The following is a 24639-nucleotide window of genomic DNA, read 5'->3' on the forward strand; positions in this document are numbered from 1 at the left end:
TTTCAGGGGCTGTCCCCTCCTCCAGCCAGGCAGGTTTAGTAACTGCCCTTCAGCAAGAGCACTGCTCATTCACCTCCAGAACAACACCAGTGAAGGAACAGGATCCACCAGTACCATTCCCTCTTTGATCAAAAGGCCATTAAAACACACTGAAGGACTCAATGAGGACTAATCCTGCAAGACTATGCTGGGAGACCAGCTCTGACTCTTGACCTAGAAATTTGGTTCCCTGCAGGGAGCCAATTCCCCAAAGCAAAGCTCTGTTTCTCAAGACAAATGCTGCTCTTGGTGTTTCAGGCAGCAAGTGAGAAGCATGGGAGGGCCATGAGGGGAGAAACTCTCCAAAGGAAACATGAGTTTCTTTTCAAGTTAGACTAGAGACAACTCTGGAAGCAGACTGAGGGGCAATTTGGGTAAGGAGGCAGCAACCACCTTGAGCTATGTACTCTCATGTAAGCCACACCTGAGATCACTCTAAGACCATGCAGTAAATGATTACTGCATTTCCTACTCAGAATATTTAAGTTTGCAACCTTAATGCTCCCCTCTCACACTCTCCTACATACAACACAGGTATCCAGTGACCCACAGCTAGCTGGGCTTTTTTTTTTCCCCAGCTGTTCCCCCCTTACTTCATGCAACTGTTTCATAAGCAGCACAGGAGAAGAGCTGATGCCAACCATCAAAGCCACGTGGGCATCATATCTCCCAGCCAGCTTCCAGCACAACCCATTCCTAGACTGGTGCAAAATGCCTCACCCTGTGCAATAGCTCCTGGACATGAACCAGATGTTTGCAGGAGTGCCAAGAGCTCACTCACCACTAGGAACCTCGTGAGGTGTGCTCACCTTGGGCTCCAACATGTACCATGATGACCCCAAGCCAGGATGGTGCGCCCACACATGCCTGGGTGCAGGAACAGCCCAGCTCCGGGCTGGATTGGTGCTGCTGGGCCCCAGTTCCATGCCCAGCACCAGTTTTGGGGTGCAGACAGCAGCACAGCTGCTCTCCACAGGACCAGCCATGTCCCAGCATCCCCAGAGACCTCATCAGCATAGCACAGGGATACAAAATAAATCCCCATCCTCTTCTGCTCTGCTCACCCTTGCTCCATCCCTTCAGGAAGGCTGGGATGAGCCTTCCTGTGTCAGGCAATTCCCATTCAAGAGATCTTCCAGCAGATGGGGAGAGGTGATTCTGCCATTTCACACTGCTCTGGTGAGACCTCACCTGGAATGCTGCATCCAGCTCTAACACCCTCAACACAGGAAGGACATGGACCCCATGGAGCAGGTCCAGAGGATGCCACAAAAATTATCAGGGGGCTGGAGCACCTCTCTTGTGAGGACAGACTGAGGGACCTGGGGTTGCTCTATGCTATGTCACCCCTGCTGTGAGGACAGACTGAGGGACCTGGGGGTGCTCCATGCTGTCACCTCTGCTGTGAGGACAGGCTGAGGAACCTGGGGTTGCTCTATGCTATGTCACCTCTGCTGTGAGGACAGGCTGAGGGACCTGGGGGTGCTCTATGCTATGTCACCCCTGCTACAAGCACAGGCTGAGGGACCTGGGGCTGTTCAGCCTAGAGAAGAGAAGACTGTAGGGGGAGACCTAACAGCAGCCTTCCAGTACCTGAAGGGGGCCTACAAGTAGGCTGCAGAGGGACTGCTCACAAAGGCCTGCAGTGGTAGGCCGAGGGGGAATGGTTTGAAGTTAAAGAACAGATTCAGATTGGATGTGAGGAACAAGTTCTTTACCATGAGTGTGGTGGAGCACTGGAACAGGTTGCCCAGGGAGGTGGTTGAGGCTCCATTGTTGGAGGGATTTGAGGTGAGGCTTGACAAGGCTCTGGGCAACCTGATCTAGTGGAGGATGTCCCTGCTCAGCGCAGGGGGATTGGACTGGTTGACCTTTGGAGGTGCTTCCAACCCAGAGCACTCTGTGGTTCTGTGACCTTACCTCTTTACACAGCGGAGTCCGCCCTGTGCACTTGGGCTGCTGGTAGCTCTTGGGCAAGGCTCGGTAGCTGGAGCCCAGTCTTTTACAGGAGGCATAGTCTATCTCCATGGCTATCCCCTCAGTAGCCCGTTCCTTCGGGTAGGTCTCCATGTGGACAGACTCTTTATACCCCAGAAAGTTTTTAAACCAAGTGAACAACTCTGGGAATTTCCTACAAGATAAAAATTCGGGCGGTGAAAAGCGAAGCCGAGGCGGAAAGCGAAGAGCCCCCAGCTGGGCTGCTGAGCCCCCAGCTGACTGCTACAGACACACTGCACCCAAGAAGATCCTCTCAACTGCCAGGCTGGGGAGGGGGGAGGGACTCTCTCTGCTCAGTCCCACTTCCAGAGAGCCTGATGGAACGGGAAGTGAGGACCTGTTTGCTGAGCGGGGTGGGGACTGAACAGAATAGAATAAACCAGGTTGGAAGAGACCTTCAAGATCATCACATCCAACCTATCATCCAACACCACCTAATCAACTAACCCATGGCACCAAGCACCCTGTCAAGTCTCCTCCTGAACACCTCCAGTGATGGTGACTCCACCACCTCCCCAGGCAGCCCATTCCAATGGGCAGTCACTCTCTCTGTGTAGAACTTCCTCCTAACCTCCAGCCTAAACCTCCCCTGGTGCAGCCTGAGACTGTGTCCTCTTGTTCTGGTGCTGGTTGCCTGGGAGAAGAGACCAACCTCTGCCTGGCTACAACCTCCCTTCAGGTAGTTGTAGAGAGCAATAAGGTCTCCCCTGACTCTCCTCTTCTCCAGGTTAAGCAGCCCCAGCTCCCTCAGCCTCTCCTCATAGGGCTGTGTTCCAAGCCCCTCACCAACTTCATTGCCCTTCTCTGGACACTGCTCCCTTGGTACAACAAAAGTGCTTTAGGATGACCTCCTCACACTGCCAGAGACACTCCAACATATTGATACATCCCTGTGGGTACAGTCCCCAACAGGGAGGAGCAGCCCAAGCTTTCACTGCACCTCAAGCACCGGGTTCAGCTTTGAGCTCCTCACTCCAAGAAGGCCACTAAGAAGCTGGAGCATGTCCAGAGAAAGGCAACCAAGCTGGTGAATGGTCTGGAGAGAAGCAGCTGAGGGAACTGGGGTTGTTCAGCATGGAGAAAAGGAGGCTGAGGGGAAACAGCATTGGTCTGTACCCCTGAAAGGAGGTTGGAGTGAGGTGGGGGATTGGTCTCTTCTCCTTAATATCAGGTCACAGAAGGAAATGGCCCTGAAATTGTGCCAGGGGAGGTTTAGGTTGGAGATCAGGAAGAAATTCTTTGCTGCAAGAGTGGTCAGGGATTGGAACAGGCTGCCCAGGGAGGTGGTGGAGTCACCATCCCTGGAGGTGTTCAAGAAATGTGCAAAGATGGCACTTCAGGACATGGTTTAATGGCCGTAGTGGTGCTGGGCTGATGGCTGGACTTGATGCTCTTAGAGGTCTTCTCCAATGACAACAATTCTGTGAGTCCATGGCTGCACTTGTGGCAGGGTCACATTTGGGTCTCCCATTTGTGAGCTCAGGGCAGGTTCCTAGTTCTTTGCAGATGTTCTTAGCCTTAAAATAGGCTTTTCCTTTCCAAACGTAGCAAGAAGAAACTGAAAAGTGATTCTGTAACTACACAGTAAAGGGTTTGAGCAAAGGGCTGAGCAATCACTTCAGTGGTGCCTCCCCCCTCAGACTACACAGGGAGGAAATCTGCCTGCAACACCTGAGTTCACCTGCTCAGGGAGAAAAGCTTTCTGAAGAATTCATTAGTCTCAAATACTGCATCTGTCCAACTCCCCTTATCTCATGCAAAGCTCCAGCAACATGAGGAATGGAGCCTGTTACAGAGGCTAATTGAATTACTGCTCATTCATTGCTTTTTCATTACATGACAGAAGATAACATTCAACTCCAGAGTCAGAAAACTCCATTATACCTCTCCTGCTGCAGATATTCACCTTTGTAGCTGGGAGCACAGACAGGAGAAGGGAGAAATTCAGGATCTTCTCTTGAGCAGTTCACTTTTCCTAGCTAAAGGTAGTATCCTGCTGCTGCCTGACTAACTCCAGTGGAGCTGTGGAGAGAATGGATGCTCCTTGGGGCAGTTGCTTTGCACGGCTGCCAGTGTAATGGGGTCCTGAACCCAATTCATGTTGTTATTGCCTTCTCCCTTGCAACCAGGGACATTAATCTTGCTGCCCAAAATTGATGAGAGGATATTGGTTGCTTTTAGCTGATTCATACAGAGTTGTTCTGTATACTTATGGAAGTCATCATTCCTGTGGTGCTCATTTATCAGTTTTGGCTTCCCAACAGAATTCAGCTGCTTTCAGGAAATTTCAGTGAGATGACTGACATCAGCACTTTTTTTTTTGCAGGGGACATTGCCTATGTTAATTAGACAGCCAATCTGTTCTCAAACAAAACAATCCATGATTCCAGAGCAGTAAGAGGCTGTTCAATGATTCTGTTTGCTCTTTTGGCAAAGGAAGAAACCCAGCAAGCAGAACCAGCACTGCTCCTGAATGCTGCCTGCCTGCCAGGACATAGCTAAGAGCTCCTCTCTCATCTCCTCTTTGACAAAGAATAAAAAAAGGCAGTGCAGAAGTGCAGGAAGTTGGAAAGAAAAGGGAAGCAGAGCCCTTACTGTCCTGCTCCAGTAAAGGAAAAGCCTCAACCACAGGGCACCTGCACAGTATTAGCCACTGAAGGGCTTCCAAAAATCTACCAGCCTTCTCTTCCTGCCCACCCAGCAGCACGTGGCACCTTAGCACCTACATCTGGGATGCCCAGGCTGAGCTGGGGAGAACAGGAGACTCTGCTGCCACAGAAGAAACTCATGAAATCACATAATGGACAGTTAAGCAGTGGCAGGCTATTCAGATAAAAGTAGAGTGGAGGCAGGTGGGCAGGGAGATTCCACCTCTGATGTACTTTGTGGCCCAAGAAACCACCACTCAGTTCCCAAAGCAGAGTTCTTTCTCCTCTCTGCCACCCAACCACAGGAGGGGCCCCTCAGTTCAAGAGGGACAGGGAACTGATTGAAAGGGTCCAGCACAGAGCTACAAAAATGATTAAGGGAGAGGCACATCTTTCTTAGGAGGAGAGACTGAGGGAGCTGGGGCTCTGTAGCTTGGAGAGGAGTCTGAGAGGTGACCTCATTCATGTTTACAAAGCTGTGCAGGGTGAGTGCCCAGAGGCTGGAGCCAGGCTCTGCTGGGTGATGCCCAATGCCAGCACAAGGGGCAGCGGTGGAAGCTGAGGCATAGGAAGTTCCATGGAAACATGAGGACGAATTTTTTCCCTCTGAGGGTGACAGAACACTGGAACAGGCTGCCCAGGGGGGTTGTGGAGTCTCCCTGTCTGGAGATATTCAAGACCCACCTGGACGTGTTCCTCTGTGACCAGCCCTAGGTGACCCTGCTCTGCCAGAGGGGTTGGCCTGGATGAGCTTTCGAGATCCCTTCCAGCCCCTACCATTCTGTGACTCCCCTGACCCACCACAAAGGTGAGGCTTTCTTTCCTGGCTTCACAGCAGGAACAGAGCAAGCTGATTAAAAGCTTCTCACCTCCTGCAGGGAGATGGGCTCCACTTACCCCAGGAAAGGCGAGACGAGCTGCACGAGCTCGGCGCGGGAGATGACCTCCTGGTTGAAGATCACCAGGCAGCGCAGGAAGTTCTCGTAGGCCTCTGTGCTACGCAGAGCTTTGCGGACCTGCCACGGGGGGAGAGAGGACAACAGGGTGAGCTCAAGCCCTGCATCCTACTGCTGTCCAGCAGACCTGGGTTCAACACTCTGCTTCTCGCTGCTGACACTTGGAATGAGGATAGAATAGAATTAACCAGGTTGGAAGAGACCTCTGAGATCATTGAGTCCAACCTACCATCCAACACCATCTAATCAACTAAACCATGGCACCAAGCATCCCATCAAGGCTCTTCCTACACACCTCCAGTGATGGTGACTCTGCCACCTCCCTGGTCAGCCCATTCCAAGGGCAAATAACTCTTTTTATGAAGAGTTTCTTCCTAACACCCAGCCTAAACCTCCCCTGGCACAGCTTGATACCTACCTTGAAGAGAGGCTGACTCGCCCCCAGGACACAGGGCCAGACAAACAGACATCCCGGTGCTGGGCATGCAAGGGAAGAATTAAATCCCTCAGAGGCCCCTAACAGCTGGATTACAAAATGCTGGAATCATGGCTAATGTCAGCTGTCACAAAGCCACCAGAAGCACCAGAGAATATTGGGAGTAGGGAGCAGGGGTAAGAGACCTGTACCCTGAGTAACACTGCTCCAGCGTGGGTGATCACTGAGAAGCCAGCTTCTGCAACCAGCAGAAGGGTGAACTCTTCACCTCAACACCATTACCTTTCCCACAAGGACTATTAGCATCTAGGCATCAGAGGGAGATCTGTCACCATTAAGATATTCATCGTTACAGTTATGATTCTGCAGCAGGGATTTCCAGCTTCACTCGTGGCAACACCTACACAGCCTCTGAGCAATGCACTGCTTCCCAGCTCCCATTCAGCACAGGTCTAGAGCAGGCTGCAAAAATGCACCACATCATCAGGGAGCAACCAACACTTCCATCTACACATGAATATGACATCAAAGGCTTGTTTATGTTCCCTGTGTACTCCCCTCTGAGCCATCAGGAAACGTGTGGACATCTCAGGGAAGGCACCAAGGTACCACTTGGAAACATCCCACATCTCCTTTCAGCTGCTGTGTGTGGTAAACCAGCAACAGGTAACAACTCTCCAATTAATTGGATTCATTTCTCAGGGAGAGAGGAAGAACCTCAACTTCAATAAAAACAAGCAGGGCAGTGATGGGCTTGAGAGCAGCCCTGAAGAAAAGGACCAGGCTGGCTGAGGCTGTGGCCAGGCTGATCTAGTGTGGGGTGTCCCTGCCCATGGCAGGGGGGTTGGAACTAGATGATGGAGCAGATTATCCTGGCGGCAATAACTGCGCACCTGAAGGATGGCCAAGGGCTCAGGTCCAGCCAGCATGGATTTAGGAGGGGCAGGTCCTGCCTCTCCAACCTGATCTCCTTCTGTGATCAGGTGACTGCCTGGTGGATGTGGGGAGGCCTGTGGATGTGGTCTACCTGGACTTCAGCAAGGCCTTTGACACCGTCCCCCACAGCAAACTGCTGGCTGAGCTGTCAGCTCGTGGCCTGGACCGCAACACTCTGTGCTGGGTTAGGAACTGGTTGGAGGCTGAGCCCAGAGAGTGGTGGTGAATGGTGCCACAGCCAGCTGGCAGCCAGGCACCAGTGGCATCCCCCAGGGATCAGTGCTGGGCCCCATCCTCTTTAACATCTTCATTGATGATCTGGATGAGGGGAGTGAGTCGGACATCAGCAAATGTGCAGCTGACACCAAGCTGGGAGCAGATGTTGGTCAGTTAGAGGGCTGAAGGGCTCTGCAGAGGGACCTCGACTGACTGGACAGATGGGCAGAGGCCAGTGGGATGGCATTCAACAAGTCCAAGTGCCAGGTGCTGCACTTTGGCCACACCAACCCCATGCAGAGCTACAGGCTGGGGTCAGAGTGGCTGAGAGCTCCCAAACAGAGAGGGACCTGGGGGTGCTGATCGACAGCTGCCTGAACATGAGCCAGCAGTGTGCCCTGGGGGCCAAGAAGGCCAATGGCATCCTGGCCTGCATTAGGAACAGTGTGGCCAGCACGAGCAGGGAAGTCATTGTGTGCTGTGCCCTGCATTGGTTAGGCCACACCTTGAGTCCTGTGTCCAGTTCTGGGCTCCTCAGTTTAAGAAGGACATTGAGAGACTTGAAGGTGTCCAGAGAAGGGCAACAAGGCTGGGGAGAGGCCTTGAGCACAGCCCTGGGAGGAGAGGCTGAGGGAGCTGGGGTTGCTTAGCCTGGAGAAGAGGAGGCTCAGGGGTGACCTCATTGCCCTCTACAACTACCTGAAAGGTGGTTGTAGCCAGGAAGGAGTTAGTCTCTCCTCCCAGGCAAGCAGCACCAGAACAAGAGGCCACCGTCTCAGGCTGCGCCAGGGGAGGTTTAGACTCGAGGTGAGGAGAAAGTTCTTCCCTGAGAGAGTCATTTGTCATTGGGATGTGCTGCCCAGGGAGGTGATGGAGTCCCCATCCCTGGAGGTGTTCAAGAGGAGACTGGATGTGGCACTTGGTGCCATGGTTTAGTCATGAGGTCTGTGGTGACAGGTTGGACTCGATGATCCTTGAGGTCTCTTCCAACCTTAGTGATACTGTGATCCTTGTGGTCCCTTCCAATCCTGACTGATACTACTATGATACTATGACTTGGGGGTGCTGGTGGAAGGACATTGAGGGGCTGGAGCAGGCCCAGAGAGGGGCAACAAAGGTGGGGAAGGGTCTACATAACACAGCTGGTTAGGAGCAGCTGAGGAAACTGGGGTTGTTCAGCCTGGAGAAAAGGAAGCTGAGGGGAGACCTCAGACCTACAGCTCCCTGAAAGGAGGCTGGATTGAGGTGGGGCTTGGTCTCTTCTGCCTAGTAACAGGACAAGAGATAATGGCCTCAAGTTGCACCAGGGGAGGTTTGGTTGGAAGGAACAATTTCCTACACTGAAGGAGTGCTCAGGAATTGGAACAGGCTGCCCTGGGAAGTGAGGGAGGTGGTCAGGAAACCTGCGGCTGTGGCACTTGAGGACACGGTTTAATGGCCACAGGGGTGCTCGGTGGACAGCTGGACTCAATCTTAGAGATCTTTCCCAACCAAAACAATACTATGATTCCATGAAAACTCCTGTGAAATTCCCATGGAAATTTGATGAGGATTCCCCTTCCTGCACACCAACTGCAGCAGCAGCAGGAAGCAAAACGCCGGAGGGTGACCTCTGGAGAAAAGGCTCAACCAGCACCCTGTTATCACCTGTCTCTTAAGAAATTCCAGTGGATCTGGACACAATCCACCTGAGGTGAGGCTGACTGAACCTTCTCAGGGTGGTTGCTGTGCTAACCACCTGGCTGCCCCCACACAAAGAGCACCAAGCAAAGGCTCGAGCTGGCTTGTCCCGAGCGGCGCTTCTCACCTTCTCGAAGAAGAGAGATTCTGTCCCCACACCATGCTTGCTGGCTTCTGCCAAGGACTGGTCCTTCAAACCAAGCAGCTTTGGTTTCTTCTGTTAAACAACAAAGGCAAAGAAAACAAAACAAAAAAAAAGAACACAACAAAAAAGGGCTGTTCAGCAGAGCAAGTTGCCAGCTTTTGATTATCTGTCACCCCCAACAACAGCTTTCGAGCTTCCTGACCTCACAGCTTGGCTTGCCAAGAGGGGCAAGGTGGCTCTTGTGGAGGGAGAGGTGCAGGGAAGTGCTGTCACAAGCCAATCTATTAAAGGTTAATCAGTAGCAGGGCACTACAATATTTTTAATACACTGTTGCATCCTTTTCTGGAGCTAGGTGCTTGAAACAGTCCTTGGCTGTAGCATATCTCATGGCAAAACTACCAGAATAAATCTGCCTTCCCCCCCCCCCCTTCCCCTACTATCACTCACCACTCTTACACCTCCCTAAAATTAGGCCACTTCTATCAGTCTCTTGCATCCCATGGCAAGAGCCTTTATTTCCCCCCCTATCACCACCTGCACTCCACATCCTCAGAAAGGCTGCAGGCTGCCTCTGAAAGGTGCTTTGCTGCCTTTTATATGAAGAGGAGGAGGAAAAGGAAGAGCAGAAGGGGAAGTAAATCACTGGATTTAGATGATACAGTTCTGTCTGCTAGTGCTTCTCACCACAAAGCATGAGAGGCCACCTTCAAATAAAGCAGGCTGAGCCCGCCCCTGCTGCACAAACATTAAGGCACCTGGTCACAAGACTTTTTACTGCACCACAAAGCCTGGCTCCCTCAAAATGTGCAAACTCTGCTAGGGGAATAATAATCCTTCAGCACTATGCTAGAAGCTTTATCATAGGGAAGGTGAGCAAACAAGACTCCACTGGCATCCAAGCACAAATCCAGGCTGGGTGAGGGGTGGTTTGAGAGTGTTCTTGAGGAGGAGGACTTGGGGATGTCAGTTGGTGACAAACTCCCCGTGAGCCAGCAATGGTCACTGGCAGCTCAGAAGGCAGCTGTGTGCTGGGCTGCATCCAAAGCAGGGAGAGCAGCAGCACAGGGAGGGGATTCTGCCCCTCTGCTCTGCTGAGACCCCCCACCTGCAGCACCGCCTCCAGTTCTGGGGCCCACAAGACAAGGAGGACTTGGAACTGTTGGAATGGGTACAGAAGAGGCCACAAAGATGTTCTCCAAAAGTTAGGGGGACAGGCTGAGAGAGTTGAAGCTATTCAGCCTGGAGCAGAGAAGGCTCTGGGGATACCTTAGAGAAGCCTTCCAGTACCTGAAGGGGGCTACAGGAGAGCTGGGAAAGGACTTTTTAACAGGGCTTTTAGTAATAGGATGAGAGGGAATGGACTGGAGCTGGGAAAGGGCAAATTTAGACTGGAGATTAGGAAGAAATTCTTGACAGTGAGGGTAGTCAGACACTGCAACAGGTTGCCCCTCTCTGAAAGTGTTCAAGGCCAGGCTGGATGAGGCCTCGAGCAACCTGGGCTGGTGGGAGGTGTCCCTGCCCATGGCAGGGGTGGGTTGGAACTGGATGACCTTTAAGGCCCCTTCCAACCCAAAGCATTCTGTGATCCTATGAATCTGTATTCTCAAGCTGCAAACCTGTACCACAAAACCAGCACAGGCTCAGAACCAGCACCCTGCTCTGTCACAGCCTCCTGGAGGCAGCAGGGCTGCTGAGCCAGCAGCAGAGGCTCTTACCTTCACCGGGGGGGTCGCTCCAGTTCCCGAGTGCCGTCGGATCTGGCAGCCATTCTGGTTGGGTCTCTGCTGTTTGTTGTTGAGCTGTGGCTTCTTCACTGTGCCACCATGATCATTTCTTACTGACTCCACTTTCTCTGCAGTTGTCTTACTTAACAGCTTATTTAGAGACAAACCCACAAGACCATCAAGAGCTGAGTTCCATGCAACCAGGCAAACAAATACAAAAGATCTGCTCCTCCTAGCTCTGTTCAACCTTCAGAGAAGAAAGCTCAGGGAAGACCTCACCACCACGTGCCATTACATAAAGGGTGGCCACTAGGAGGATGGAGACTCCCTTTCTACATTGAGACCCATGGAAAAGACAAGGGGTGATGGAGACAAGTTACTGCTGGGGAGATTCCAACAGAGAGTCCAAAAGCCAATTTTTCCCCATGAGAACAGTTTGGAGAGAGATTGGAATCATCTCCCAAGGGAAGTGGTGGATTCTCCTCCACTGGACAGTTTTAAGACTAAGCTTGACAGAGTGCTGGGCCATCTTATTTAACAACAAACCCAGAAAGGTTGGACCAGATGATCCTTGGGGGTCCCTTCCAACCTGACATCCTATGAATGGATTTTACTGCAGTTACTGCAATCTTAGAGCAACCTTTTTAAGACAAAGGGATTGTATTTAACAGAAAAGTGATAGCCAGGAACCCCAACATATCACCCTGACCCCATCCCCACGCTCAGGACAAGATCCCTCGAGCTAAACCACAACCCCACCCCAAGCAGTGAAACGGCAAAAGCACATTTGCCTGAACTCTGGCTGGACACAGAGCAGCTTCCTGCTAGGTTCTTTCAGCCCCAGTCTGTCTCCAATAGACTCACCACAGAGCTGTTGGCATCAGGCAGGAATTGGCCAAACTCTGAGAGCAGATCCTCCTGGTTCTTGAAGAGGCGAGCCACCTGCGCGTACACCTCCTGCTCCGTCAGCGCCGGCGTGTAGTTCCCTCCCGCCTCCTTGGCGTTCCGCTGCTCTTTCTGCCACAGCACAGGGGAGAAGAGTCAGCAGAAGGGACACACAAGCCATTTAAGGGACAAAGAACAACAACAACAAACAAAACAAGCCCTCAGTAACATAGGAGAGGTTTTAAGGCCAAGCTGGATGTGGCTCTGAGCAACCCGATGTGGTGTGAGGTGTCCCTGCCCCTGGCAGGGCGGTTGGAACTGGAGGATCTTTGAGGTCCCTTTCAACCCTGTCAGTTCTGTGAAACCAGCAAAGTTCTCAGCATCTTATGTAGTGGATCATTGGCTTAGTTTGAGTCAGCATCATAGTATCAGTCAGAGTTGGAAGGGACCACAAGGATCATCTAGTTCCAACCCCCCTGCCATGGGCAGGGACACCCCACACTAGATCAGCCTGGCCAGAGCCTCATCCAGCCTGGCCTTAAACACCTCCAGGGACAGGGCCCCAACCACCTCCCTGCACAACCCATTCCAGGACTTCACCACTCTCATGGGGAAGAACTTCCTCCTCACCTCCAGCCTGAATCTCCCCACCTCCAGCTTCATTCCATTCCCCCTCGTCCTATCACTACCTGAGATCCTGAGCAGTCCCTCCCCAGCCTTCCTGTAGCCCCCTTCAGATCCTGGAAGGCCACAATGAGGTCACCTCAGAGCCTTCTCTTCTCCAGACTGAACAGCTCCAACTCCCTCAGTCTGTCCTCATAGGAGAGGTGCTCCAGCCCTCTGATCATCCTCCTGGCCCTTCTCTGGACACCTTCCAGCACCTCCAGATCCCTCTTGGAATAGGGGCTCCAGAACTGGAGGCAGTACTCCAGGTGGGGTCTCCCCAGAGCTGAGCAGAGGGGGAGAATCACCTCCCTTGCCCTGCTGGCCACACCACATCTGATGCAGCCCAGGATCTGATTGGCTTTCTGGGCTGCAAGTGCACACTGAGAGCTCCTGGTGAGCTTCTCCTCCACCAGCACCCCCAAGTCTCTCTCCTCAGGGCTGCTTTCCAGCCAGTCCCTGCCCAGCCTGGATTTGTGCCTGGGATTGCCTCGACCCAGATGCAGGACCCTGCCCTTGCTCTTGTTGAACCTCATGAGGTTGGCTTGTGCCCACCTCTCTAGCCTGTCCAGGTGCCTCTGGATGGCCTCCCTTCCCTCCAGGGTGTCTGCTGCACCACACAGCTTGGTGTCATCAGCCAGAAGTGATTTCTCAGCTCAGGCTCTGCTCACTGATGGCACTTTCTGAAGTTCAGGGCAGGTCTGCACAGCCAGGGGCTGCTCCTGGCCGTGGGAACACTGATAGGAAGTTATCATTGAGCAGAAAGTCAGGAGGTGGCACCTGCAGACAGGACAGGTGACCCTCAAGGGACCAAGAGATTGCATCCCATGGACAGCATCTTCAGGAGAAAGCTGAGGGACCAGTAGGGTTAAAGTCTCTTCTTCACTGGCCAGTGTCTAAGGAGGATTCTGTTGCTTCATTCCTTTTATCTCTATCCACGTGTTCCTGAGCCCAGTTCCAGGATCCAGCTCCTGAATCCATCTTCCATTTACTGGGGACTCCAGTCTGGAACCTCCCCAGTGCCTGCTCCCAGCACCAATGGTGACAGGGGCAACATCATTGCCATCAGGGGTTGGTTTCCTTATTGCTTTGTACCTCTTTCATTGGATTGTTCTTGTTTCCAACCCAGCTGGCTTAGTTTCTTTTCCAGTCCATCAGTCTCTCTCCCTTCTTCACTTTGGGAAGGGAAAGGGATTCATAGAGAGCTTTTGTCACTCATCCAGTGGCCAGCCCAGTCCTGGCCCTTGGCAATACTCCATTATGACTCTACACATACTGAACATATACACTTATAGCTGCTACGAATACAGCAGAACTCTGCTCAGCTTGCTGGCCAAACCTCTTCTAGTAGAAGACCTAAATGCAAGTCTTGGACAGACACAGCTCCTCATGGCACAGAAAGAAATAACCCCAAGCCTGGCCTCACCTTGAGTACAGGTTTCAGTTTTAGGCCCCTCACTTCAAGAGGGACACTGATGCTCTGGAGCAGAAGTCCTGAAGTTGCTCCAGAAGACCAACAAAGCTGGTGAAGGGTCTAGGGCACAAGTCTTGGGAGAAGCAGCTGAGGGAACTGGGGGTTTTCAGCTTGGTGAAAAGGAGGCTGAGAGGAGACCTTCTCTCTCTACAACTCACTGAAAAGGAGGCTGGAGTAAGGGGGGAGGGGGTCAATGTAACAAACAACAGAATGAGAGAAAATGGCCTCAAGTTGCACCAGGGAAGGTTTAAAGTTGAAGATTAGGAACATTTTCTGCACTGAAAGAGTGGTTAAGCCCTGGGACTGGGCTGCTCAGGGGAGTGGTGGTGTTCCCATCCCTAGAAGTGTTCTAACAAAATGCAGATGTAGCACTGAGGGACATGGTTTAGTGGTGGACTTGGCAGGGCTGGCTTGATGATGGGAATCGATCGTGGAAGTCACTTCCAACCTTTCCAACTCTATATACTCGAAGGTGCACTGCAAACACTCACCTGATATGTATGGAGGATCTCCAGGAAGGCTTTGTAGATGTCTGGCTGTCCCTGGAAGCGGTTCTTGATCTTGTTGACATAGTTGATGGCATGATTAAACTCAACAGGCTGATTGTTCTGCAGGGATGGTGTGGTTCCCAGGGAGATTGTCACGGGCGTGTGAGGCTGGACCGGCGGCGAGCGTGGGGACGCGTACGGCGGAATCGGGGGGGTCTGCTGGCTGGCAGGAGTATGAGCCTGCAACTGGGATGGCTAGGAGGGAAAGAAGCTGTGTTAGAAACCAGCAGGTTCTTTCAGCTTTGGATTCAAGGCACTCTTATTCCATTTGTGGACCACCTGCAGAGGTAACAGCCCAGCACTGAGCTTTATCTGATGCAAACAGCGGAAAACAAGCGACAGGACCAGAGGAAACGGCTTCAAGCTGTGCCAGGGGAGGTTCAGAGTGGATGCTAGGACATACCTCATCACATAGGGGGTTATTAAACATGGAATAGTCTGCCCAGGGCAGTGGTGGAGTCACTATCCCTGAAGGTGTTGAAGCAGCCTGTGGACTGGGCTCTTAGGGACATGGTTTAGTGTTGACCCTTCAGTGCTGGGTCAAGGGTTGGACTGAATGACCTTTGAGGACTCTTCCAACTGGATGCATTCCGTGTTAACATGGATTCAACAGAGACACCTCTGAGCTGGAATACATCAAGTGGATGAAATCTCCTGCTACCACACCCAGTCAACCAGCTAGTGGCCCTGCAGGACTTTTGCTACACTCCAGTACCTGAGGGGGCCTACAGGAAAGCTGGAGAGGGACTTCTTCTAAGGGCATGTGATGACAGGGCAAGGAGCAGTGGTTTGAAACTAGAGTAGGGAGAATTTAGATTGGATATCAGGAGGAAGTTCTGCACCATGAGGGTGGTGAGACACTGGAACAGGTTGCCCAGACAAGCTGTGGACATATCATCCCTGGAAGTGTTTAAGGCTGGATGTGGCTCTGAGCAACCTGGTCTGGTGGGAGGTGTCCCTGCCCATTGCAGAGGGTTGGAACTGGATGATCTTTAAGGTCCCTTCCAAGCCAAACCATTCTGAAAATCCTTAGAAGAATGTTCCCCTTAAACTGCTACTAAACAGTTATTGCCTTTGCAGGTCTAAAGGATTTTAACAATATTTTGGTCTTCAACTGCACACTTCCTAGGGGCTGTCTAAGCACAAACTGCTGCTAAGGGTCTACACTGAGGAGCACAACTTCACAGTGAGCCTTGGGGTTGAAAGGCTAACAGATACAGGTAGGCAAAACAGGAGAAGTATTTAGTGGCCCAGCAGAGGCTGCAATATATCAGGAAAACAAAACACCCAGGCCAACCAGGCTGCTGTTCTTGACAGTGATCTTCCCTGCTAACTGCTTTTGGCTGAATCCAGAATTGTTTGGGCTGGAAAAGACCTTTAAGACTGTAGAGTCCAACCATTCTCTGACTCTACCAACTCTGGTACTAAACCATGTCCCTCAGCACCACATCTCCATGGTCTTTTAAACAACTCCAAGGACACAGATTCAACCACCTCCCTGGGCAGCCTGTTTCAGTCATTGAGAACTCTTTTAGTGAGGAATTTTCATGTAATATCCAACCTAAACCTCCCCTGGTGCAGCTTGAGGCCATTTCCTCTTGTCCTGCTACTTGTTACTCAGGAGAAGAGAGCAACCCCCACTTCACTGCAAACTCCTTTCAGGGAGCTGCAGAGAGCCCAAAGGTCTCCCCTCAGCCTCTTTTTCCCCAGCCTGAACAACCCCAGTTCCCTCAGCTGCTCTTCACCAGCCCTGTTCTCTAGACCCTTTACCAGCCTGGTTGCCCTTCTCTGAACCTGCTCCAGCCCCTCAATATCCTTCTGGGAGTGTGTGGCCCAAAACTGAACCCCAGGACTCAAGGTGTGGCCTCCCCAGTGCTGAGCACAGGGGGCAATCTGACAGGAGACACATCCTTGTCTCAACACAGAGCCCAAAAAGCAGAGCTATGGCTTCCTCCAACTCTGCCAAGCTCTTTTTCCCTCCCAGTGAAGAATTTTGGGATGCATACAGGCACCAGCAAGGGCAAACTGGAGTTTCTTTCCAGATTGAGACCCAGATCAGGCAGCTAAGGCTGTCAGAAGAGTTACTCTGAATGCTCTTAAGAGGCACTTAAAGGCTACAGGAAAATTCATTCGGCAGCAAGTTTTGAGGTGGGGAATTGAAATGGAAGTGGAAGCAGCCATTCTCCTCACCTCCCAAACTTCAAAGCACAGAGTTTTCAGTGTGGATAACTGCCTTGGGATGGCCAGAAGATCCCACCTGGTTTACATCCAACTCTACCTGTCTGCTAAGGAACTCCCACCTCATCACCTACTGCGTCCCTTAGGTTCATTCTGAAGTTCCAACAAAAGCAGTTCAACTTTTTGCAGGTCAACAGGGTAAAAACCACTTAGGGCCATGGTGAAGAGACTGAAACCTCTTTCCCAAGAGCATGCACTGCTCCTGCAGAACCCCTGCTTGAAATCTAGCCCAGGTAAGCCAATTCTGGAATGTCTTAGCTTTGCAGTTTGCAGCTTTGCAAATCTCCTGGCGTGTTTGTTTGCCACTTCTGGAACAGGAGGTTGCAAATCCCACCAATGTTTGTCCATAAAGCATCTATTGGCCACATTTTAAATCCTGGGGCTAACACCTCCCTTTTCCAGCCCACTTAAGCTAACTGCACAGTTGAAAGATTAACCCTTGAAACGTTGGGAATTCTTTCCCCTCCCTAAGCCTCTCAAATCTTTCCACATTTGGAGGCTGCAATGGATCCTATTTTATCTAGAGTGAGCTCCCCTGATGTTTATTATCCTGCTCTGTTTCCAATCACACAAAATACATCTGTGGGACAGTAGCATCTGGATTACATCTAAAACAAGAATCAAATTCCCTCTGTTATTGAAAGGGCTCAGTTGCAGGCACACAAACCCAATACCTAGAGGCAACATCGTGGTCATCCTGCCTGAATTCCTGCACTTCAGATTCTGCCAATAACTCCTGCACCCATCCAGCTGGTAGCTGAACCAAGCTCTTCCATGAAGTGTCCAATCTGAAAAGAAGACTTCAAGGAATGCAGCATCTACCTAATCAAGACCTTCCAGAGGCTGAATTGCCCCTAGTATTTGAAAGCACACACACACACTTTCACACCAAGAACAGTATCTTTAGCACAGTTTCTGTTTGCTGGGGAATTTCTTGGGACTCCAGTTACTCAGAAACAGCAGAGACAGATTCAGGCAGTTCAACACATGCCCAGGGCTTTACCTAGGAAGCTCTTCTTGCAAAGCCAAAGCTTTCTCTTAGGGCTGCTACATCACTCCCTGAGCAAAGCATGGTCATTTTAGTAGCTGCTCTGAGCATCCTCCAGCTCCCTGCTGGAAACAACAAGGTTTTTCTTTCCAAGCCCTTTAGAATACTGTCAAATCATGGAATTGCTTGGGTTGGAAAAGACCTGTCAGCTCATCCACTCCAGCCGCTGACCTAACACCATCACGGCCAAGTCAACCAGGAGGCCTAGTTCTGAGAAGCAGAAACCAGTCCAGCAGTGGAAGCCCAACACATGCAGGCTCCTGAGTACTATGAGAAAGCAGTGTGGAAATGAACTTTTTTGCTCTCCAGCTCCACAGCAGTTCGAGCTGGAGGCATGAGGGGCCCAAGCTCTCACCTTACTGATTTTGGCAGGCGGAGGCTGCGGCGCCGGCTGTGCTGGTGTCGGGGTTGATTGAGCTGAAGGCTGTGACTGATGCTGGGGCTGGGGCTGTGGCTGGGGCTGCAAGCCGTGAGTAGGGATCTGGTGGACCTGCCCTGGCGTTGTCACATTCACCATATCATTGGTCTGCACCTCAATCTTGTAACCAGGTGGCAAGAAGGTGTTGAAGCCCATGATCAAGTCTGGGTGGCCCTTGAAGAGCTGCGACACGCGGCTGATCACTCCCGGAGTGTCAATGCTGAAGGAGGAAGAAAAGAGCACAGAATCAGGGGATTGGTTTGGTTGGAAAAGGCCTCCATCTTCTAAAGACCCTTTCAGTGGTACACTGAGTTCTCCCCAGAAGGCTTTTCCATCAGAATTTTTCCCCTCACCATCTCTAAGGTCTGAAATGAAGCACAACTGATTCACACATTGCTGGAGAACAGCTCTAGAATGACTTCATCAGCCCAGACAGCATTCTATATCTGTGAGATCTAAGTCTGACCATTATTAATGGGCACACAACCAGATGAATCAGCTATCAAGGCTGAACTTGTGAACTGCCACTCTAAGCAGAGATTTAGTAGCAATGAAGGGATGCATTTCACTTCTGGGGAGAGAAGGCACACAACTGCGTTGCTAGAGCTACAAGGATGATTGGAGGACTAGAACAGCTCTACTGTGAGGAAAGACTGAGAAACCTGGGGCTGTTTAATCTTGAGAAAAGAAGGCTGAAGGGGGATCTTATCAATGTCTAAATATCTGAGGGGTGGGTGTCAAGATGAAGGGGCCAGGCTCTTTTCAGTGGTGCCCAGTGGTAGGATAAGGAACGACAGGTACAAGCTGGAACACAGGAGGTTCCCCCTAAACACAAGGTGAGGGTGCTGGAGCCCTGGAGCAGGCTGCCCAGAGAGGTTGTGGAGTCTGGATGCATTCCTGTGTGACCTGCCCTGGGTGATCCTGCTTTGGCAGGGGGGTTGGACTGGATGATCTCTGGAGGTCCCTTCCAACTCCTAACATGCTGTGATTCTGTGAACTGCTTTTACACTCCTGCTAGAGGCATTACTCTGCAGATGGAAGGGCAGAATTCAGCTCCCATGCCCTCACCTGGAAGGAAGAAGCAAAACACATCTTATTACCTTTGAGATTTAAATTCCTTCATAATATCCAAGAAGTCATTGTAGACCTGTGGCTGGCTACCAAACTGCAGCTTCACCTGGTCAAGGTAAGACAATGCATCCTCCACCTGGAGAGGGAACAGAGAGGGTGGCAATAACAGAGAAGATTTTATTCCAGCTCTATTCTTCTGCAAAACACACACTATTGGAAAACACAGCTGTTAGCCTCGAGCCCAGGCAGGGAATTACAGAGCAAAACTATCATGAGCCTGGTTAGTGCACTACCAGCACCCTCTGAGTAAGAGAGACTCACTCCCCACTTCTGACTCACGAGAGAAACCTGTATCAAAAAGAAGTAAAAAAGGCAGGGGGTGGGGAGGCAAGACAGATCAGCAAAAAAGAGGATAAAACCCCACAACAAAAAACCAAACCCACAAACAAACATACTCTGAATTTACCCTCAGTGAAGGGACTGATAGGATCAACAGAACTAGGCTGAGTATTTCTCCTGCATTTATATGTGGAAATGATTATGGAAGTCTAATAGCAAGCAGAAAGTGGAAATGACATCTCCAGTGCAGCAGATGTCTGCCAGGTACAGGCTTGCAGTGCTCTTCTAGGAGCTGGGACAGTTCAGTTCCACATGCAGAGGCTCTGGAAGTGGCAGCTGTGGGCAGCAAATTGTTTTCCACCTCCCACAACACGAGTGGCTATTTGTGAACCAGCACCCAGCCTGCAGATGTACTGGAAGGACTGGGGAGGTTTGGGCTGCACATTAGGAGGAAATTCTTTACAGTGAAGGTGGTGAGACACTGGAACAGGTTTCCCAGGGAGGTTGTGGATGGCCTCTCTGCCTGGATGTGTTCAAGGTCAGGTTGGATGAGGCCTTGAGCAGCCTGGGCTAGTGGGAGGTGTCCCTGCTAACGCCAGCAGGACTGGGACTAGGGGATCTTTAAGGTCCCTCCCAGCCCAGCCCATTCTGTGAATCTATGAAGCAAAGAGCTCTGGGTCTCTGCCAGCAGGCCACATACTCACATAGAACCTCTCTTTCCTCTGAAATTCAGCCATGGCAAAGGAAGAAAGGCTCTCAGATATTTCCCAAATCTTTCCTGGGCAGGGGATCTGTGGTTGATTCCCCTGGGAGAGAGAACCACACTCCAGGAAAGCACTTTCAGAGGTTTCAGAAGATGAAATGTCCTTCCTCTGGCAAAAGGAAAGGGCCTCTCAGCCAGCAGGGCACTGGGTTCATAGAGTCACAGAATGTTTTGGGGTGGCAAAACATTTAAGATTCTAGTTCCAACCCTCCTGCCACGAGCAGGGATGCCTCCTACTAGACCAGGTTGCTCAGGGCCCCATCCAGCCTGGCTTTGAACAGTTCCAAGTTTGGTTCCACCAGAACTGGGAGAGACCTGCAGTGTATTTTGAAGAGACAAAGAAACAGCCATCAACTCATAGACACGTGGCCCTCCTGCTACAGCTGAACCAAAAGTAGCTACTGAAATGAGTTATTTTTGGTGGAGTTTTCTCTTTTTTTCCCCCCCCCCAAGGATTTTACAGCACATAATCCCAGAATAGAGCCTTCCTTACTCCCAAATTACTCCCACACAACCACCCACAGAAGCCATGTGTTCAGAGAAGCATCGAATGTTTTGGCAATTTAACCCATTCAAAGGAATTGGAACAGTTTGCCTCAGGTGGTGGTGGAGTCACCATCCCTGGAGGTGCTCAAGAAACGTGTGGACACAGCACCTTGGCACACAGTTCAGTGGCCACGGTGATCTTAGGTTGACTGAAAGGGTTGTCAAGCCCTGGAACAGGCTGCCCAGGGAATTGGAGTTCCCATCCCTGGAGGGGTGGAAAAGCTGTGTAGATGTGATACTGAGAGACATGGTTTAGCAGAGACCTGGCAGTGCTGGGTCAATGGTTGGACTTGATGATCTTAAAGGTCTCTTCCCACTACGACAATTCTAAGTCTCTCTGAGATTTTCCAAATGAAACAATTCTATGAATCCCCTGATTGACACTTCTCCCTTTTCCTTCCTGCCCCTGATCTTTTCCTAGCACATCCATTATTTTCCCTATGCTGTTTGAAATGCAGCAGACAGAGCAGTCCCTCCCTGCCCTCACCAGGCTTCCAGGCAGGAAGAAAGCTTTCAGGAGGTCACCAGCTGGCTTCTCAGCACAGCCCTCCCTACACAACCCCACCAGAAAAAGGTCACTCGAGGGTTGAGGTAGAGGTTGGTTTACTGGGGGCAGCGACGCTCAGCCTTACCTTGAGCCTCTGGAACTGCTGCTGGCCCTGCACGGGCACGGCGGGCGGGGTGGGGTGCGTGTGGCTCTGCACCACCTGGCTGCCGTGGGGCTGCACGGGCGCGGGGTGGTGGTGGCCGCCGTGGACGGCTGTGATGGGCGGCCCGTGGCTGCCCGAGCTCTGCGGCACAGCTGACACCTGCCAAGGTAAAGGGCACGTCACCCGCGGCACGGGCAGGGGGGGTCCCAGCCCCAGGAACGCGAGGACAGCTTTAAGGCAGCAGAAGGCAGTCAGTGTGACCCTTTAGTCGTGGCTGCTAACAACTGCACCCCAAAACAGACCTTCTGTTTTCTTCAGCAACATCCCAGGGAGGCCTGGAAACACAACGAGCCACCTCTGACCCTACACGCCAAATACAACACCTTACAGCCTGCAGGCTCACTGGCTGTCCAGCCACCAACAAAAAGACCCCAAAGGAAGGCATAAAATGGCATTTTTCAGTCTGACAGACTTCAAGGTTCTCCCTGGACACTCTGGTGTCACAAGCCATGATCTGAATGAATGAATCCTTCCAAGCTTCTCCATTCCTGACATTCAGTTTGACCCTTTAATCATGGCTGCTAACAACCTTACCCCCAAACAGACCACCTGTTTTCTTCAGCAATGTCCCAGGGAGGCCTGGAAACACAACGAGCCACCTCTCACCCTACACTCCAAACAGAACACCTTACAGCCTGCAGGCTCACTGGCTGTCCAGCCACCAACAAAGAGACCCCAAAGGGGGGCATAAAATGGCATTTTTCAGTCTGACAGACTTCAAGGTTCTCCCTGGACACTCTGGTGTCACAAGCCACGATCTGAATGAACAAATCTTTCCAAGCTTCTCCATTCCTGACATTCAGTTTGACCCTTTAATCATGGCTGCTAACAACCTTACCCCAAAACAGACCTTCTGTTTTCTTCAGCAACGTCCCAGGGAGGCCTGGAAACACAACGAGCCACCTCTCACCCTACACTCCAAAAACACCACCTTACAGCTGCATGGGCTCTCCAGCCTGCAGGCTCACTGGCTGTCCAGCCACCAACAAAAAGACCCCAAAGGAAGGCATAAAATGGCATTTTTCAGTCTGACAGACTTCAAGGTTCTCCCTGGACACTCTGGTGTCACAAGCCATGATCTGAATGAACAAATCTTTCCAAGCTTCTCCATTCCTGACATTCAGTTTGGGTACATTCAGTGTGACCCTTTAATCGTGGCTGCTAACAACCTTACCCCAAAACAGACCTTCTGTTTTCTTCAGCAACGTCCCAGGGAGGCCTGGAAACACAACGAGCCACCTCTCACTCTACACTCCAAATACAACACCTTACAGCTGCATGGGCTCTCCAGCCTGCAGGCTCACTGGCTGTCCAGCCACCAACAAAAAGACCCCAAAGGAGGGCATAAAATGGCATTTTTCAGTCTGACAGACTTCAAGGTTCTCCCTTGACACTTTGGTGTCACAAAGCCATGATCTGAGTGAATGAATCCTTCCAAGCTTCTCCATTCCTGACATTCAGTTTGACCCTTTAATCATGGCTGCTAACAACCTTACCCCCAAACAGACTTTCTGTTTTCTTCAGCAATGTCCCAGGGAGGCCTGGAAACACAACGAGCCACCTCTCACCCTACACTCCAAACAGAACACCTTACAGCCTGCAGGCTCACTGCCTGTCCAGACACCAACAAAGAGACCCCAAAGGAGGGCATAAAATGGTATTTTTCTGTCTGACAGACTTCAAGGCTCTCCCTTGACACTTTGGTGTCACAAGCCATGATCTGAATGAATGAATCCTTCCAAGCTTCTGACATTCAGTTTGGGTACTGGAAATCACAACATGGCTCTCTGGCAGCAGGCAGACTCAGGGGGAAAACACAAGCTTGGTTTCTCCCCTAGAAAAGCAGGGGAAGGAACAGAGGGCTGCACTTTTGGGGACCCCTTTGTACATTAACCCAGAAAAGGTTCAATCTGGAAAAGTCCATTAAAAGAGCCTTTAAAAAGCCTGTTTGAAAAGCCAGGTACTTTTCATTTCCCCCTTTTCCATGACAAGCCTCTAAGATGGGGCACAGTTATTCCAGAATCCTTTTCATGTGAGCAAGAAACGATTTGCTTGCTGCTCCAACCCAGTTCTTCTCCAGGAGGAATGCCAGCCTAAACACACTCTCTCCTCCTGTCCCTGCCAGTGTCTGCCTGCAGGCTCTTCGGCTGCTACTATCAGCCTGAACATCCCTCCTGCAGCAGGAAGGAAGTAAAATTAGGCACTAGACAAGGACAGCAGCTCACTAGTAACACAGGCATGGAAGATGCAACACGGCAGAGACAAGACAGGAGCAGCCTTTCCCTGGTCTTTCACTGGGAGGCATCTCCAGTGCCCGCTTAAAGCACTTCCCTCCTCCCTCCCATCTCCTTCCCCAGATGAGAGCTCCTTGCAAAGGAGGCAAGTGAGGGAAGAGTGCCACCTAATGACTCTGGGGTCATGTTTTCTGCAACATTTCAATTTGCCTGAAAGCCTTCAACCTAAACACAGATGCGAGCCAGGCTGTTCAGCTTCAGATCACCCAAGACAGCGTGACACCTGTGGCAGAGCAACAGTAAAGACAAACCTTTTCCTAAGAAACAGAAAGAAAATGGGGAGGGAAAAAAAAGCCCTCCACAAGCCTGCCTCAAGGATCCAGAGAGCCAGCAGAAGAATTGGGTTCAACATTGGAATTGGGGAGGCCTGTGGATGTAGTCTACCTGGACTTCAGCAAGGCCTTTGACACCATCCCCCACAGCAACCTCCTGGCCAAGCTGTCAGCCCCTGGCTTGGACAGCAGCACTCTGAGCTGGGTTAGGAACTGGCTGGAGGCTGAGCCCAGAGAGTGGTGGTGAATGGTGCCACAGCCAGCTGGCAGCCAGGCACTAGTGGTGTCCCCCAGGGATCAGTGCTGGGCCCCATCCTCTTCAACATCTTTATTGATGATCTGGATGAGGGCATTGAGTCCATCATCAGTAAATGTGCAGCTGACAGCAAGCTGGGGGCAGGAGTTGATCTGCTGGAGGGTAGAGAGGCTCTGCAGAGGGACCTCGACAGGCTGGACAGATGGGCAGAGGCCAAGGGCAGGAGATTGAACACATCCAAGTGCCGGGTTCTGCACATTGGCCACAACAACCCCATGCAGTGCTACAGGCTGGGGTCAGAGTGGCTGGAGAGCAGCCAGGCTGAGAGGGACCTG

At 51.4% G+C, this 24639-nt stretch overlaps 1 protein-coding gene across 2 annotated transcripts in view; it reads right to left on the reverse strand.

The window, feature by feature from the left end:
* Nucleotides 1-24639, reverse strand: part of SIN3A (SIN3 transcription regulator family member A) — a 60161-nt gene that overhangs the window by 24671 nt on the left and 10851 nt on the right. For both annotated transcript variants that reach the window (XM_068144249.1, XM_068144248.1), the window contains exons 3-11: nt 21405-21581; nt 19154-19260; nt 17991-18273; nt 14293-14544; nt 11644-11796; nt 10771-10929; nt 9037-9126; nt 5583-5701; nt 1960-2170 (exon numbers count right to left, since the gene is read on the reverse strand). In XM_068144249.1, coding sequence (XP_068000350.1) covers nt 1960-2170; nt 5583-5701; nt 9037-9126; nt 10771-10929; nt 11644-11796; nt 14293-14544; nt 17991-18273; nt 19154-19260; nt 21405-21581 — 1551 coding nt within the window. The remainder of the gene's footprint in view (nt 1-1959; nt 2171-5582; nt 5702-9036; nt 9127-10770; nt 10930-11643; nt 11797-14292; nt 14545-17990; nt 18274-19153; nt 19261-21404; nt 21582-24639) is intronic.

This window comes from Melanerpes formicivorus, unplaced genomic scaffold (assembly GCF_026170545.1).
Source record: "Melanerpes formicivorus ecotype bairdi unplaced genomic scaffold, bMelFor1.0.p_v2 SCAF_10, whole genome shotgun sequence".
Lineage (NCBI taxonomy): Eukaryota > Metazoa > Chordata > Aves > Piciformes > Picidae > Melanerpes > Melanerpes formicivorus.